Source organism: Staurois parvus, unplaced genomic scaffold (genome assembly GCF_062004578.1).
Source record: "Staurois parvus isolate SC_StPar_1 unplaced genomic scaffold, SC_StPar_1.0 ptg000019l, whole genome shotgun sequence".
Lineage (NCBI taxonomy): Eukaryota > Metazoa > Chordata > Amphibia > Anura > Ranidae > Staurois > Staurois parvus.
The window spans coordinates 9,740,820-9,758,547 of record NW_028317815.1 but is presented as its reverse complement, the minus strand read 5'-3'; the positions used below and the strand labels follow the sequence as shown (position 1 = coordinate 9,758,547).

General features: G+C 37.9%; 1 protein-coding gene across 2 annotated transcripts in view; it reads left to right on the top strand.

The window, feature by feature from the left end:
* The window catches only part of TBC1D22A (TBC1 domain family member 22A), a 642,021-nt gene that overhangs the window by 537,017 nt on the left and 87,276 nt on the right, over positions 1-17,728 (top strand). Inside the window, exon 13 of one of the 2 annotated variants that reach the window (XM_089684788.1) lies at positions 4,124-4,519. The exons of the other annotated variant lie outside the window; for it this stretch is intronic. Coding sequence (XP_089540914.1) covers positions 4,124-4,210 — 87 coding nt within the window. The 3' untranslated portion in view covers positions 4,211-4,519. Of the gene's footprint in view, positions 1-4,123; positions 4,520-17,728 lie in introns of those variants that run through there. 2 annotated transcript variants of the gene reach the window in all.

The following is a 17,728-nucleotide window of genomic DNA, read 5'->3' as shown; positions in this document are numbered from 1 at the left end:
GAAACGACAACAAAAAAAAAACAGGAAGGGATTAGATAAGTCCAAGAGGCATTGTCTGCAAGGAGGGAAAGAGTCACTGTCCTATTCCAACACTTATTGGAAGCTTTTGACGGTTGGGAACTCAGTTAGACCCAGATCTCATGAATTGTTCATATTCAGTGGTAGTTTTTGTAATGTAGCCAATAAGGCCAAATTTGTGTGCATTCGTGCAACCTATCTTGAGCTATGTGTATGAGTTCCTTCATCTCTGCCACATTGTTAATTCTCCTAAATGATTCCTGCATGCTTGGGGCTTGTGTTGATCTCCAGTGCAGTCAAGAGGTACATGGTTGTGCTGCATTGATCATATGTATACTGCAATTGTTGATTTCATGTGACCTAATAATTTTACTATAATTAATGTAATTCTTATCGAATTTAATCCTAGGTCTAGCCTAGAATTAAAACGTAACTAAATTCCTCAACACTTTCCTTTGCGTCAGTGGTCTGGTGCCTGCAAGCTACAGGTTTTACGTGTTAAATACATTTGTGTAAGACTTTTGTACTCTTGAGAACCCTGTAAAGAGTTTTTTTCTAAAAAAAATTAGATGTAATGTTATCGCTTTGGCAATGAAACCTGGAAGCTGATTGGTTTCTATGCAGAAGTGAGTCTGATTTTGGACTCTCCAGCTTTAGTAAATAAACTCCCCTATGTCTCTTCTACCCTAAGCTGTGCATGTGCAGCTCAATGCACATTTTTGCATATTCTGGGGTGTATGAACTCCTGCCCAGTCATGGGAGGTATTTAATTCAAACAAAGCCAGTCAAGATGTGATTCTGTGAGTGAATGACAGGAGGGAGGGGAAGGTGAATGTCATGATCTCCCCTTGTCTATTCAAAGAACTCCTTGTATTCTGTAGAAGGTATACAAAATGTGCCATGCATGGACGAGGTGCTAACAACTTAATATCTTTCAGTGTGTGCACTGTATGGGAGCCAGAACTGTAAGTTTTAATGCTTACACTGGAAATGGAATAAATAAAACTAAGAAATTAACATAACACAACAGCATCTCCTTTATTTAAAGTGATTTATTTTTACACAGAAAATATCTAAAAAAAAAAAAACAAAAAAAAAACATTTTTTTTCTTGAAGTTCAGCTTTAAAAGATAAGATTGTGGGTTATTTCCCCAAATTATACTTACCTTGATGGATGCAGCATTGGTCCACCGCTGGGTCGAAGTGTGAGCAGAGAGTGGTGACCATCGAATTTTTCTTTAGAAAATCGGAAATTTTGTGCGTTTTGTAATCCGACAGTGCCACCGTCGATTTCGAAATTCAACCAACCAAGCCTTTAATTCCACCTCATGTTGCTACAGAAAATAATTTTCATGGCCAAGAATTTTCTTTTCTTTCCAGGTCACAGCTCACGCTCATTTCTTTTTTGTTTATATTTCCTGCACGATTCTCCCATCACTGATTTGAAATGCGTTCCTTTTTCAAAACATTTCCAACATGCCCGATCATTCAAATCCAATGGTCACACGAAAATCGGCCGTTTCTGTGACCCACTAATGGTCAAAAGAAAATGATTTTGTCATTTGACCCATGTATGGCCGGCTTTATTTTCCCAATGAGATATTCATTAACATGCAAGCTCTGGTGCTTGCAATATGGGCAAAGTTGACTGGCGCAAAACTGATATATTTTTTTCTTTTTATTACCTTGCACATTGTGCTAGTAAAGATTCACAATTTAGCTGAAATATCTCTTTCTGAGAGAGGCAGAACCTTATCAGCTTATATTATATACATATCTAATAATGGTAACCCTAATATATTTTTTTTAATTATTATTTTTTTCATATAAGAAAAAGCATGTCTCTAAATGCCACTATACACTTGACCTGCCGGCCCAGATTACTGCTGCCAGATGCTGGTCCTCTGATTCAGTAGCAAAACTCCAAATGTAAAGAGCGGGTCATGCTATTGCAGTTAATAACAAGGACACAGAACTGTGACTCCATGACTAAGCCCTATCTGGGTGGTTGTGACTTATGGAAGATTGAGCTGAAGCCAGTCTTTGGATCTCTGTCATGGTGGTTAACTTCACCAGCGTGTGGCCCCACTCTTTACATTTGGAAATTATAGATTATTATCAATATTTGACATACACTGTATGATTCTCAAAGGAAATGTGATAAACTCAGACACTACTTATGACATTCAAGCACACTGAGTAATCCAACAACCACACATGAGCAACATATGTTTGGTGTCCATAACAAAGGTTTTCCAGCATAATGTGATTTGGTGGTGCACATTTTGCATTCCTACAAAAGAATAATAGGTACAGTAAGAGATGCCTTGTGTCCTCATTTAAAAACGCAAAGATGTACCAAAATAAAACTTGGTCCTTCTTCCTACTTCTACCGATGGATATACTGAAAGGTGTATGTAAGGTGAAAAGAGAGAATTTGGCAATCACACACCTCTTGCTATGGTCCTAGCATACATTTTCCTGTGCAGATTTCTAGCTACTGCCATTACACACTGGAATGAGGAAATATAACTTCGTCAAATCTGCTGCCTTAGGCTTTGGAGAATCGAAGTTACTTATTTAATTAGCTAGCAATTTATGCAGTCTGTAATAAGTGCCACTGGCGATTCCCTATACCCAGGGATTACACGTATGCTATCAAATTCATGTTTTGAGTTGGAAGCTATGTAGTCTAATTGCCACCACATGTATAGCTGGCTTCTATTTCTCCGGGGTACAAAATTTTGATATGTACTTTTGCATTATTATGGTACCTGGAAAAAAAGCAGAGCAGCATCAGATGCTTAATGCTCATGTTTCTTCATGATAACACAAAAACACCCATGCTGTAAGTGAAATCTTATTACAAATAAGCATATACTGCTCTGTGAAATCCTATGTAAATAGCTGTTGCTCCAAACTATGTACAATATATGATACATTATGATAGCTATAACATAAATTCAAAGACAAGCACTGTTACAATCACTGATAAGCTACTTTTGTATCTCACTAAATGCCATAAGTAACAAAAATACAAACCCTTTGCACTCTTATGACTTGTGAAATTTAGACCTCATTCACACTTGTCATGCAACTTCTTTGGTCTGACTTTTATGCAACTTGAAGGCCATAGGCTTCAACGTTAACCTTCAAAAGTTGCATGAAAGTCATACCTGAATGTTTTCCAGTGGGTCCGAATTTGCAGAGGAACAAGTCACAACCAAGTCACACCCATCCAAAGTTCCATCAAAGTTGCATTTCAAAGTCACGCAACTTTGGAGCCTTGAAAATGTAAATGGAGCCTTAGTGAGATACACAAGTAGTTTATTAGTGATGGTTACTTTGCTGCTTTTTTTTTTTTAAATTATGTTTTATTCATGTTTCTCCAACTACATGTAACTTTACTAACTATCCAAATGCCTACATCAGAATATAGTCTCACTCTACCATAGCTGTTATTTGAAAGTCTTGTCATAAAAAAAGCTGCAGACTTCCCAAGAAAGTACATCTTTTTTAATTATTTTTACTTTATTAATTTCCTCCTTGGGGGTAAGAAACTTGAATTGGTCCTTACTCCTTTGTAGTCATTACAGGGTATTGTATAGTCCAGAATCACTGTGTTAGCTTTATATTACTCCTGATTCCATTGACCACATTTCATATCAAGCATGATGGAAATTACAGTTATGCCCCCCCATTTATGACCTGTGCCTTTGCACTTTGCACTCATCAATTGAGCTTACATTAAAATATTCTGTTTGTCTTGACAGCCTCACTTTGTGTCATAAACTATGCTTTGTAGTTTTGTATTGTTTAAAAAAATTAATCAACCTTACAAATAGATCAAATGTTTAAGTAATTATGTTGGAGCAGTACCATCATAAAGTTCCACAGTAAGCAGTTCTCAGTGGAATTACAATAGCAGCATTGGCACATCTTGTGGCATTGGTGCAGTAAAGGCTCTTTCTGGCAACTTGACCATGCAGTTCATTTTTGTTCAAGTATTGTTTTATTGTGCTCCTTAAAAAACACTGTCTTTTTCCAGAGCAGCCTGTATTTATCTTGATGTTACCTGTGGGTTTTTTCTTTGTATCCCTAACAGTTCTTCTGGCATTTGTGGCTGCAGTCTTTCTTGGTCTTTCATACCTTGGCTTGGTATCAAGAGATCCCTGAACTTTCCACTTCTTAATAGGTGATTGAACAGTACTGACTGGGCCTATTCAAGGCTTTGAATATCTTTTTATATCCTTTTCCATCTTTATAAAGTTCCATTACCTTGTTATGCAGGTCTTTTGACAGTTCTTTTCTGCTCCCTGTGGCTCAGTATCTAGCATGCTCAGTGCATCCACGCGAGAGCAAACAAACTCACTGACTATTTATACACAGACACTAATTTGCAATTTAAAAAGCCACAGATGTGGAAAATTAATTTTTGATTGGAATTTTAACCTGTGTGTGTCACCTTGTGTGTCTGTACCAAGGCTAAACAACTGTGATAATAAATGGCGTCGTTACATCACTATCATTAAATAAAATAGTTTTTTTGGCGTAATCAGTCATATTTTCAATATAAATGCCAACATTTCATAATTTCTGCCAGGGTGTGCAAACTTTTGAGTACAACTGTATTTCCCAATACAGCACAATACAAAAAAATAATGATGTAGAATGTGCAGTAAGCCATGTCAACAAATCAGTTTACTTTTCAGAGTTGTAATTCGCACAAGACAAGTAGAGAGATGCATGTTGGTTTCTAGGGGTTAATATACTTTTTATTGCTCTTTGTCCTATTAAAAAAGCATAAACGGATCCTACAGTGATAGGTGAAGTAAAAAAGCAACAGAGTAATCGATAGAACCTCAATGTATATATTGTTATTTGGAAACAAGTATACACCAGCTATATTTTCTATTTCTGCTTCGATGACAATGGGCTTAGGAGAATTACCTTCTTTTATTGTTTTAATAGACACACAGCTTGAGAGGGTGGCTTTCAATACTTAATGTGAACATTCGTCTTAAATGTGGACCATATTGTAATTTCACAGTTGCTTAACTGTTTTGTTTCAAGGGGAAGTTATATTCCTGTCCTTATGATTTTATCCTGTATTGTGTTGCTGTCAGGTTCTAATTTTGAAAGTGATTTAGGATGAAGTAATTATTTTTCCCATCTACACTTTTCATAGATGAAGCTTGTCCCAGTGATAAGAGAACAAATCATTACTGACAGCTGCAAAACTGTTTTGATTGGATGATGGGGGTGAAGTATAACAGATGTTTTTATCACAGTGACAATGGATTTCGATGTACAAATAAATAGAAATAAAATATTTCCCTGCTTCAATAATTGCTTCCACTAAATTCATAGCCCTGCTTGTAGTATCTAAGTCAGGGCTTAAAATTTCAAGCCCTGAGCTACTAGCCAGGCCTTAGAGTTACTCGCCACCAACAAACACACACAAACAGAGACACCTGTAGACACACACAGACATGTACATACATACACACACACAAACATGTACACACGCACAGAAACACATGTACACACACACACCCACACATACAGACACGTGTACACACACAGGCATGTACAGACACGCATACACACAGATACATGTACATACACAGAAATACACACGCACAGACACATGTACATACATACAGAGACACATGTACATACATACATACACAGACACATGTACGTACATACACAAAAACACACACACACATGTACATGCACACAGACACATGTACACACACACACACATACATGTACATACACGCCAACACATGTACAATTGTATATGCATACACAGACACACAAACACACACATACACACACACCACCCCCCCCCTAAAAAGTTGCAGTACTTCATTGTTCACTCACAGAGCCGGGTACTGCACTCTAGGGGGAGGCAGAGAGCACAGCACACACTCCTTGCTTTGTTTTCACTGCGCTCAGCTATTGAGCAGTCTGACGGCTCCCAGTGCCAATGACAGATCCGACCTGAGCTCTGAGCCTGCTCAGCAAGACAGCCCTGGGGAACACGCTCACCCCCACCATAATTTCCACTCGCCATTGGTGAGCAGGCGAGTGGAAATTTCAAGCCCTGATCTAACTAAATACAGTGCTAATACCTTGATCTTTATATGCCCATTGGAAAGGATGGAATGACAGGAAATGGTGATGTTATAAAGTAGCAGTTTAAAAGAGGCAAAAAAAAAAGAAAGTATCAGATTAAGCCCGTTCACACTATGTGGCAATGCATGTAATTCGCACAGGAATCGCACTGCATTCCTGTTGCATTACATGCAAATGTCTGTGCGGTGTGATTGAGCCATACATTTTGTATGGCTCAAATTGCATTGCATTGCATCTGCACCAAAAAGGTGCAGGACTCTTCTTTAAATCCGCAACTGAATCGCATCGCATGGGTGTTCATGTGATGCGATTTCTGACGATCGCGTTTTGTGATCTGTTTAGGGGTGTCAATAATTGATCGTTGACACCTGCACCAGATCGCATGAACTTGATGAAATTGTGAGAAACGCACAGGATTCGCAGCATTTCCCGAACCGCATTGGTGAAGAAAAAGTGTGTTGGAGAATTGGAGTTTTAGAAAACAATATAATTAAACTGTTGTCATAGTTATTTGTACATAGAGAATTCAGCAGTATGCCTAAAGCCTATATAATTAGCAATTTCTCTTATCAATCATTACAGTGATTTTTTCCTGGGTGGGCTTTGTTTTTGATTAGTAGTAATTTCTCCTAAGAATAATAGAATTTGAGTGAGCAAAAATGTGTTGCAAATGGAAAAAAGTTAGCATGCTGGTCCTGTTCGTAATGGAATGCCTAAATACACAGACTAAGATTTTTAACAGTTAGTCCTATCCAGAAAACATGATAACTGTGCTTAAATTACAAATTCCACCCATTTTACCTTAAAATTTACTCAAAGCTGGAAAATTAACTGGAAAACTCCTATGGCCCCTCACTAGTTAGAAATCATGTTAAACTGCAACTCTACCTAAATTGTAAAAAAAATCCTAACAATCTGTTATAATGGTTTAAAATATTACTAAAGGCAAAAGTTTTTTAAGTTTTGGACAGAGTGGAGGTGGATTAGAACACCTATTAGGTTTCATTGCAGTCTGTGCCCCCATTAGGGAGATTCTCCCTCTCTATTTCTAATGTTTACCATTATCATCGAATGTGAAAGTAAAAGAAAACCCCAAATTTTGGGTTGTCCCCATACAAGTAATGGGAAATTTTCCAATGGGGACCCCAAGGAATTTGCATGAATTTTCTCTCCTATTTTGGCTATGGGACAGGAAGTGAAGGGAAATCTCCCCCAATGGAACACAGATGGCAAAAAATAAATTGACATGGGTTAAAACCCTTCTTTACTCTATCCAAAATGAAAAAAAAAGTTTTGCCTATAGTTCTGTGTATTAGGTTGTTAACTGTTGATCTTGCCAGAGTTGTTCGGAATCTTTATCTTCTGTGAAAGGTGAAATGATATAATGGCACTGCTGAAATTGCAACAGTTAAGTCACCTTTCTGAGCCAAAAACCTTTTATTCCTTTTGGTGGGGACATCATCACAATGGTGTCCAGCACTGTTGTTAGCTAGTAAGTAGATAGTTCTACTGAGACATCAGTCAGCCAGAACTCCACAACCTGCCAAGAAAGCAGAATAAGCCATAAAAACTAAAAGTTAAGGTGTTTACTATATTGTTTTATTATACATGTATGCCGAAAATTGTCAGCAGTGGGAGAAGGGTGATTTAAGAATTTGTGTGGCCTTTCCACCTACTTTAACCACTTGCCCTCTAGAGGATTTACCCTCCTTCCTGACCAGGCTATTTTCTGCTATACAGTGCTGTGTTACTTTAACTGACAATTGTACAGCCATGCAATGCTGCTCCCAAATGAAATTTATGTCCTTTTTTTCCCCACAAATGGAGCTTTCTATCAGTGGTATTTGATCGCCTGTGCCTTTTTTATTTTTTGCACTATAAACAAAAAAAGACCGACAATTTTGAAAAAAAATATTTTTGACTTTCTGATATAAAACATATCCAGTAAAAAAAATAACAAAAAACAAATTTTGTCATAAATTTAAGCCAAAATGTAGTCTGCTACATGTCTTTGCTATAAAAAAGCCAAATACCTGTAAATTAATTGGTTTACATGAAAGTTATAGCATCTACACATGGCGGTATATATACTGGAATTTTTATTAAATTTTTTTTTATACTAGTAATGGCGGCGATCAGCGACTTATAGCGGTACTGCGGCAGGCACTCTGACATTGGGTGGGATCTGACTTTCACTGACATCCCCACTGACACAAATACAGTGATCAGTGTTATAAAAAAGCACTGACGTTGTACTAATGACACCGGACAGGAAGGGGTTAACATCTTGGTGCTATCACTGTATACAATTGATGACTGGCGATCTAAATGCTGGGGGGGGAAGAATTAAAGAAGCATCAAGAGAGAAAGACACCCAGACAGGATGAAACAGAAGCAGAGAAATCATTAAACTGTCACTGTTTGTCCAGCTTCTCAGTAGTGATAATACCAATTCTCACTCCAAATCTCATACAAGTAGCAGTGTCTCTTGCTGTGGATACACAGCTGTGAGGCTATAGGCACCAGAGTGACTGCTGTTTTTCAGGACAAATATTATTTAGGCACAATTAACATCTGTAGATTTTTTCCTATAGGAACATACACCAAACAGCCATAACATTAAGATCTTAGTAGACTAAATTACTAATAAGTGATTTTAATTCCAGTTTACTAGTTACTAGATTCCCTCACGCCAGCCCAGAAAGCTTTTACAACTAACAACTCTGACTACATTTGGGTGAATTTTTATCTAGAAGAAATAACCAATATGCACCTTTAAGAATATTAGAAAAATGTACCCTACTTGTTTATTTATAAGTGAACTATCTTATCGATCAAATGTTAAAATTGCCATTTTGCTTTGTCAGTTCATCCTATACTAGGCAAATCTATTCTTTAGAAACTACATTAACACAAGCTGTGATGATGGCCTCTTAAATATGTGAATGAAGACTTGTCAAAACTAATAGCAATCAAGACTTCCAGCTTGGCTGACTTGCTTTGTGAGCAACCTAGTTGTAAACCAGAGGCACTGGAATGAAGATTGAAATTATAGCACAAATCTTATGGCAGCTGCAGTCTTACTATGGCATATAGCAATATTGTATAAATATGTTTGTTTTTGTAGGTATTTGTGAACTGTGAAGATATGGTCACTGCAATATAATTTTAAATCACAGAAAAGACAATGTGAATGTTGCTAATAAAATTGTTTCATTATCTGGTTTTACTTTCTGTCTGCTTGACAGAAGACAACTGTAAAGTTGAAAAGATGCCTTACTGAGCAGCAGATTTTTACAACGTGAAGAAAATTTTCTTGACCAGATTGGCCAAGTAACAGTTATCTGTCGTTCTTTTTAGTTTAAAGCAGAAACCCTGATTACATTTGGTAAGCTAGCTTGATGCCTACCTTTTCTAGCTCTCTTGCTGTATTTTTTATTAGTTTGTTTTTATCTATTAGGATCTTTACGTGTTATTGGCATATTGATTTATTTAAAACACGATCATGTTTAAAAAAAACATTTATCAAGAAACCATATGTTTAAAGAATTCTTATTAAAAGTTTGTAAATGTAGTGCCCCAAGAGTGTTGAGACTACTTCAGCAGTCTGGTGTAAATCAAGAGTAAAGTCTTTCACAGAGTTTTTGTTATAGCAGGTTATAAATTATCCCCAGTATTTATTTTTCACATAACGTATTGTAAAAGACTACTTTGTACACTAGTGCATTCTAATGTTTGAAATGTTGGATGGGTACCACTAATGATAAGCCACTTACCTCAGATACACATAGCAGGATGCAGGGTCAGGTTAACCCCACATATCTAAATACTTATACTCAAACACTTTTTTAAATGTTAGTATTACTTGTGCTATTTCTAGAGGAGGTTACCAGGCAGTAGACATATATATATATATATTGTGGGGTTAGCTCAGGTGGGGGATCACCTTTCCTGGGAAAAAGGTAGACCGCACTGCAGGCTTTCTTAAAATCTGACGGGTTGTTAGCTTTATTTAAAAGGTTTGCAACATATCAAAAATAAACAAACATCAAAATAAACCCTTGCCATCCAGGCACTAACTAAACATGAGATGTTTCCTCTCTCAGAGGTGAAGGGCTTCTCCCTGTCACCCAAAAACCAAACAAAAGCAAACCTTTTCTTGTAGGTATAGTGCACACACACAGCTCCCTCAGAATACCTCTGAGTCCCAGGCCACAAGCAACTCCTTGCTCCAGCCCTGCCTCCTTTATACCACCTGTTGGTGGTCATCAGTGGAGCACAAACTCTGGTCTGGAACCACCTCTGCCATTGTGGCCCCGAAAACCCGGAGTGGACTCCACCTTACACCTCACAGTATGACCTCATGCGAGGTGACACATATCGTCCATCCATCACTTTGCCGTTCATACTGTCACAATATATATATATATATATATATATATATATATATCTCAAATAAGACGTGCAATAAAAAGTGGGTAGGGGAAAGTATAGAGTTGCAAGTAGTTGTATTGTGTAGGTTGATGTGAAGAAGAAACTCCTAGTGTGATACAACTGTGTCAATGTAGTGTCAAAACCAGTGGAAGTCATGCAATAGCTACTATATATTAGAAAGTCCTGACCAATAATAACATAATGACCTATCAAAAGATTGTTAAACAATTTTCTGTGTGTTTTCTGTAGGAAAAAAAAGTGTTTGTTGTTAATAGATTTTCCTGTTTAACAAGACAAAACCCACTGTGTGGAATACTACCAAAACTTTAAAACCCAAATCCGTGAAATAAAAAAAAAAAAAAAAAAAGCTAAAAAATCTACCCTTACAGTAGGTCCTCCCTGCACTGCAAGGATTCATTATTTTTTAGTCGGGGGGCAGAGGATTAGGGAGGAAGTACAGTACTTACCTTACTCCGCACTCCAGCAGTCTTCCTCCACAACCATTGCAACCACTCCCCTGCAGCTGCTTTGTGAATTTTGACTGCCATCAGTCATGTTCTGGCCATCTAAACATGCAGTACGGGTTATTGTTCCTGTATCATACTTGAGGATGCTGAAGCTCCACCCATAGCCTGGAGCTTCAGGCGAAGGAAGAGAGTGCTGGAGCAAGGTGTAAGGTAAGGTGTACGCTGTTTGTACAGCAACCCCTAGGTATAATTAGCATTTACAGTTGCAAGAAAAAGTATGTGAACCCCTTGGGATTACGTGGAGTTTTGCATGAATTGGGCATAAAATGTGCTCTGAACGTCATCTAAGTCACAACAATAGAAGAACACAGTCTGCTGAACATAATACTACACAAACATTAGATGTTGCCATGGTTTAATTGCACATAACATGTAAACATTCACAGTGCATGGAGGAAAAAGTATGTGAACCTTTGGACTTAATAACTGGTTGACCCTCCTTTGGCAGCAATAACCTCAACCAAACGTTTCCTGTAGTTGCAGATCAGACCTGCACAACGATCTGGAGTAATTTTGGACAACTCCTCTTCACAAAACTGTTTCAGTGTAGCAATATTCTTGGGATGTCTGGTGTGAATCGCTCTCTTAAGGTCATGCCACAGCATTTCAATTGGGTTGAGGTCAGGACTCTGACTGGGCCACTCCAGAAGGCATAATCTGTGCTGTTGCAGCCATTGTTTTGTTGAATTACTTGTATGCTTTGGGTCATTGTCCTGTTGCATCACCCATCCTCTGCGGAGCTTCAGTTGGCGGACAGATGGTCGTATTTTTTCTGGCAAAATGTCTTGATAAACTCTGGAATTCATTTTCCCATCAATGACAACAATCCGTCCAGGCCCTGAGGCAGCAAAGCAGCCCCAAACCATGATGCTCCCTCCGCCACGTTTTACAGTGGGGATGAGGTTTTGATGTTGGTGTGCTGTGCCTTTTTTTCTCCACACATAGTGTTGTGTGTTCTTCTCAAACAACTCAATCTTGGTTTCATCTTTCCACAGTATATTTTGCCAGGAGTGCTGTGGAACATCAAGGTGCTCTTTTGCAAACTTCAAACGTGCTGCAATATTCTTTTTGGACAGCAATGGTTTCCTCCGTGGTGTCCTCCCATGTACTCCATTCTTGTTTAATGTTTTCCTTATTGTAGATGTGTCAACAAAAATGTTAGCATGTGCCAGAGATTTCTGTAGGTCTTTAGCTGACACTCTGGGATTCTTCTTTACCTCATGCAGCATTCTGCGCTGTGCTCTTGCAGTCATTTTTACAGGACGACCATGCCTAGGGAGAGTAGCAACAGTGCTAAACTTTCTCCATTTGTAGACCGTCTGTCTTACTGTGGACACATGAACATCAAGGCTTTTGGAGATACTTTTGTAAACCTTTCCAGCTTCATGCAAGTCAACAATTCTTTATCTTAGGTCTTCTGAGAGCTCTTTTCTGCGAGGCATGGTTCACATCAGACAGTGCTTCTTGAAACCAGTAAACCCTAAACAGGTGTGTGTTTTTTAAGGGCAGGACAGCTGTCAGCAACACATCCAATATCATCACACTGATTAGAGTCAAGGTTGGCTCACTCCTGGCTCCAATTAGCTCTGGGAGAAGTCATTAAGCTAGGGCCTCACATACTTTTTCCTCCCTGCACTGTGAATGTTTACATGTTATGTTCAATTAAACCATGGCAACATCTAATGTCTGTGTAGTATTATGTTCAGCAGACTGTGTTCTTCTTTGTTGTGACTTAGATGACGTTCAGAGCACATTTTATGCCCAATTCATGCAAAACTCTACGTAATCCCAAGGGGTTCACATACTTTTTCTTGCAACTTTAACTTTGGCAATATGGGGGACCCTACTACAAGGGAGATTATTTTCATGAAGTTGGGCTTTAACAAAAAAGTGGTAAAAAATTCCACATTTACAATCTGTTAGCTTTTTTATATTACAAGAAGTTTAAAGTATTCCGGTAATCGTTATTAGATAGTAGTAATGAGCTCAGACATGTTTGGATCCTAGTCCAAACACACCTGAGTGAGCCCGTCAGGAAGTTGCCACCTGTGCTGGACCAATCATCTACATCCGGCCATCTTCGGATGGGAGGAGGGGCCAAAGTGTCAACAGAATAAAAATGACAACACCAGCTAAGCTGATAGTGCAGCTAAAATGGTGAGGGTATGCTGCATTTCCAAAAATGATAAGACTATAATTACAAAAACAATTTGAAATTTCCATAAAAGCTTTATATAAAACATCAAAATTGAACAATAAATATACAAATAATACTGTTAAAGTATGATGTTGATGTTGATTATGTACAAACATGCCTAGATGTAAATACTGTGGTTAACACCGGTGTAAATATACATATACATACAGACATACATATATAGATATACATACACACACACGAATATAGATCTGTGTAAGAGCTTAGCTGGTGTTGTCATTTTATTCTGTTGACACTTTGGCCCCTCCTCCCATCCGAAGATGGCCCATCCTAGAAGGGAGGGTCCGGTTCTAATTATAGAGAGTATATATGGGAGAAAACACTCATTGTCTAGTCAAGCTCTGATAAGAAGGAACATCCTTCCAAACACGGCAGCTGATTCCTGAGTGTCCACCCCTACGATGGGACTCGCGCAGGTCTTTCCATTTCATAGTTTCTTTAAATTGTGATGACAAGGTCTCTTTAAAGCACGGCATTTTTGACCTAAACATATTGGAAAGCAAAGCAATTTTTACATTGGTGTATTTTATTGACACTTTCTAATCATACGCATATTGTTGCTTTAAATTTGAAATGCTTTGATGTTTTTATTTATCTAATGTGTTAGCTTTAGATGTCTTCAATAACTGACAATGCATTTCTAGTTTTTTCCACCCATCACTCACTTTTCATTATTTGAAGGATGTCTTGGATTTAAGTAATCCTCTTTGTAAGTGGTTTTATATCAACCATACACTTTACGGATTCACAGATCTTCTTTTGATATTGATTGGCATTACGAAACGCTGCCACAGTATAACAAAATAAATGCATAAATAAGAACCATGAAATCGCAGGACTTGTTTTAATTCATTTGAAGAAGCATGTGATTGCCAAGGTTGAAGGTCAAAAAAGGTTAAAATGCATAACTCATGAACATTTTATTTTACGGTCTTGAAAATTATATAACTGATTTTTGCTTCTTCATCCTCTCACAGATTTTACATGTTACCCATTGACATCAGCTAGATAACCGCAAAAAAAAAAAAAAACTGCTGTCTGGAACGTATTTTTAAGCAGTGCAATCTAACAAAGCATAACAACATAAACACTTTACTGATAGGTTTATATTTGTGTAAACTCCCCATATATACATAGGTTATTTCCTGTGTTCTTAATGGTAAGCCTTACCCTGACCAAAGGGGTTAGGTTTTTAGGGTATACAATGGGGAAAATAATTATTTGATCCCCTGCAGATTTTGTAAGTTTGCCTACTTACAAAAAAAATCATTTTTATCATATGTGTATTTTAAATGATAGAGACAGAAATTCAGCCACAAATCCAGAAAAAACACATGATACAAATGGTATAAATTGAGGTAAGACGTTTCTTGTAGTTGGTTATTAGGTTTGCACACATCTCAGGAGGGATTATGGTCCACTCTTCTTTACAGATCTTCTCTAAATCTTTAAGGTTTCCGGGCCGTTGCTTGTCAACTTGACGTTTCAGCTCCCTCTGTAAATTTTCTATAGGATTAAGGTCTGAAGACTGGCTAGGCCACTCCATGACCTTATTGCGCTTCTTCTTGAGCCACGCCTTTGTTGCTTTGGTGGTATGTTTTGGGTCATTGTCATGCTGTAAGACCCACCCACAACCCATCTTCAGTGTTCTGGCTGAGGGAAAAAGCTTCTCATCCAAAATTTTACAATACCTGGCCCTGTCCATTGGCCCCTCAATGTGGCAATGTTGGCCTGTATTTTTAGCAGAGAAACCACCCCTAAGTATGTTTCCACCTCCGTGCTTGACTGTAGGGACGGTGTTCTTAGGGTCAAAGCAGCATTTTTCTTCCTCAAAACATGGGCCTGTACATGTGCCTTCTTGAGGAGAGGGACCTTGCAAATGCTGCAAGATTTCAGTCCATGGCGGCATATTGAGTTACCAAAGGTTTGTTTGGCGACTCTGATCCTAACTGCCTTAAGATCATTCACAAGATCCTCCTGTGTAGTTCTGGGCTGATCCCTCACTTTTCTCATGATCATCCTTTTCCCATGAGGCAAAATCTTGCATGGAGTTCCAGACCGAGGGTGATTGATAGTTATTTTGCATTTCTTCCATTTGCAAATAATTGCTTCAACAGTTGTCTCCTTCTCACCAAGCTTCTTGCTGATGGTCTTGTAGCCCATTCCAGTCTTGTGCAGGTCTACAATCTTGTCCCTGATGTCTTTTAACAGTTCTTTGCTCCTGCCCATGCCCAATTTATAACATTTGTATCATGTGTTTTTTCTGGATTTTTGGTTCATATTCTGTCTCTATCATTTAAAATGCACCTATGATAAAAAAAATTATAGACTCTTAATTTCTTTGTAAGTGGGCAAACGTACAAAACCTGCAGGGGATCAAATAAAAATTTTCCCCACTGTATTTTCTACCTGGGTTTGTATCAGTGTCTTTCTTTACCCATTCCATAACTTTTTTTGGTTAGACAGTCTATTAACATCTATAAGTCAACACCTCAAGCTCATTGTTGTGTTCCTCAAACCATTCTTGAACCCTTTTTGCACTGTTCATTTTCGAGGTCTGTGCAGCCAGACTTGAGGATTTTGATATTGGTGACAGAATTGTATATATTCTTGCTCAGTTATGTTTGATTTTAGTACAAGTAAATCAAATGTGGAACATCATGCCCATTTTCTTGCATCTTCTGATACATAATGAAGAGGCATTGGGATAGATCTTAGCAGTTCTGGTGGTGACTAAATACCAGCCAGAGAGGACCTTGTAATTAACTTCCAAGAGTCATGTTAGAGGAGCTACAGTCTTCTGTAAAGAATGACTAAATAAATAAATAGTCATCAGCTACAATGTGAAAGCTTGGGGCATAACATTGAACTTTATTTTTTCTGCAGCAGCCAAAATAAGGAGGTATGTAGAATGTGGAACGCACACCAATATGTAACCAGTCTGGTTTATTAGCAATGGAGTAAATGTGTGACGTTTGATTACTTGAGCTACCCTGTAGTTTTTCAGGAGGTCTAGCACCTCCAATCCACCAGATGATTTGAAGTTGTTTGCTTTCTTGTAGCCAAACCTGCATTCCCTAGAAAATGTTTATGAATACTAGAATTTTTTTTACAAATCAGGGGAGGAGAAGTTGATGGGTAAGGCTCTGAAAAAATACAGGACTTTAGGTAGCAATTTCTAAAGCGTGGCTATGTCTGAGGTAAGCTTAATTCCCATTTAAGGTAGGTTATTAGATTGTCAAGAAAAGCAGTATTGATCTTTTAGGTTTGTTATAGTAGATTCCGGTAAATTGACGTTTAAGGCTCCTGACTTGTTGGGATTAACTGTAAATCCTAATATATGCCCAAATTCTCTCAAGAGTTTGAACAGATTAAGAAGAGTGATGATTGGAAAAATTATGAATAATAGTAAGTTGTCTACAAAGAAGGTACCTTTGTGGTGCGCAACTCTGCTGATGGCACCCAGGAAGTCAGAGATGTGCAGATAAGTAGAAGCATTTACAAGGGGTATTCCTGTCTAATGCCCAACTGGACTTGAATTACATCAGATTTGTGTCCTTTCAATGTGAGATTTGCTGTGGAGGTGGAATACAGAGAGCATATTATGGAGATTCAGTTGTGAAGTTCTGTTTAGTAAATGTGTAGATGTGGTGTGACTAGAATATTGTTTTGAAAGCCTTTGGTAGGTTTAGGGAGAATAATTCCCTGTCCTTCCTGCCATCCCAATAAAATCTTAATAAGGAGTTGAGATCTCCCATCTAATTTGGTTCAATGACTGTCAATTAGGAATGAAGAACAGTTGATCTATATAGATATATTGTTTTATAATGCGCAATAAATTATATTGGTCTGTTGATATTGGATTTGCAACATAGCTTAAAGGGTAACTCCACTTTCATGGGAAAAATATTGCAAATAATGTACACAATTGTGGCACAAGGCATATTGTAATTTATTGTTATTAAAGATTATATTTTCTTTTCAGTCTGTAGAGCTGTAACGTTCTGTAAAATTCAATGCAGGTTGGTGTACGGAACACCAACAGAGATGTAATTTTTTGCTTGTGTAATTGGCTCACTGATTTGCCCAGAGGTCCGCAATAAGTTACAAGTCGCATTTTAAGAATCCTGTGCAACAGAAATTTCTGTTTTGATGAGATGCTCCTAAAATCACTTCTAAAGGAATGTAAACTCTGCCACACTTCTCATTAGAGCCCTGCAAGTGCAGTAGCTGATCAAAAATTAAAACGTCACTCCCATTTAGAATCAGTCCTGTACAAGACATGATCCAACAAAGAGCTATTCCTTCAGAGCAGAAACAAGTAGGACTCTGCAATATATTATTTTACTTTTCCTTCTGTAAAGCATTGCACCCATGATCAGCAGAA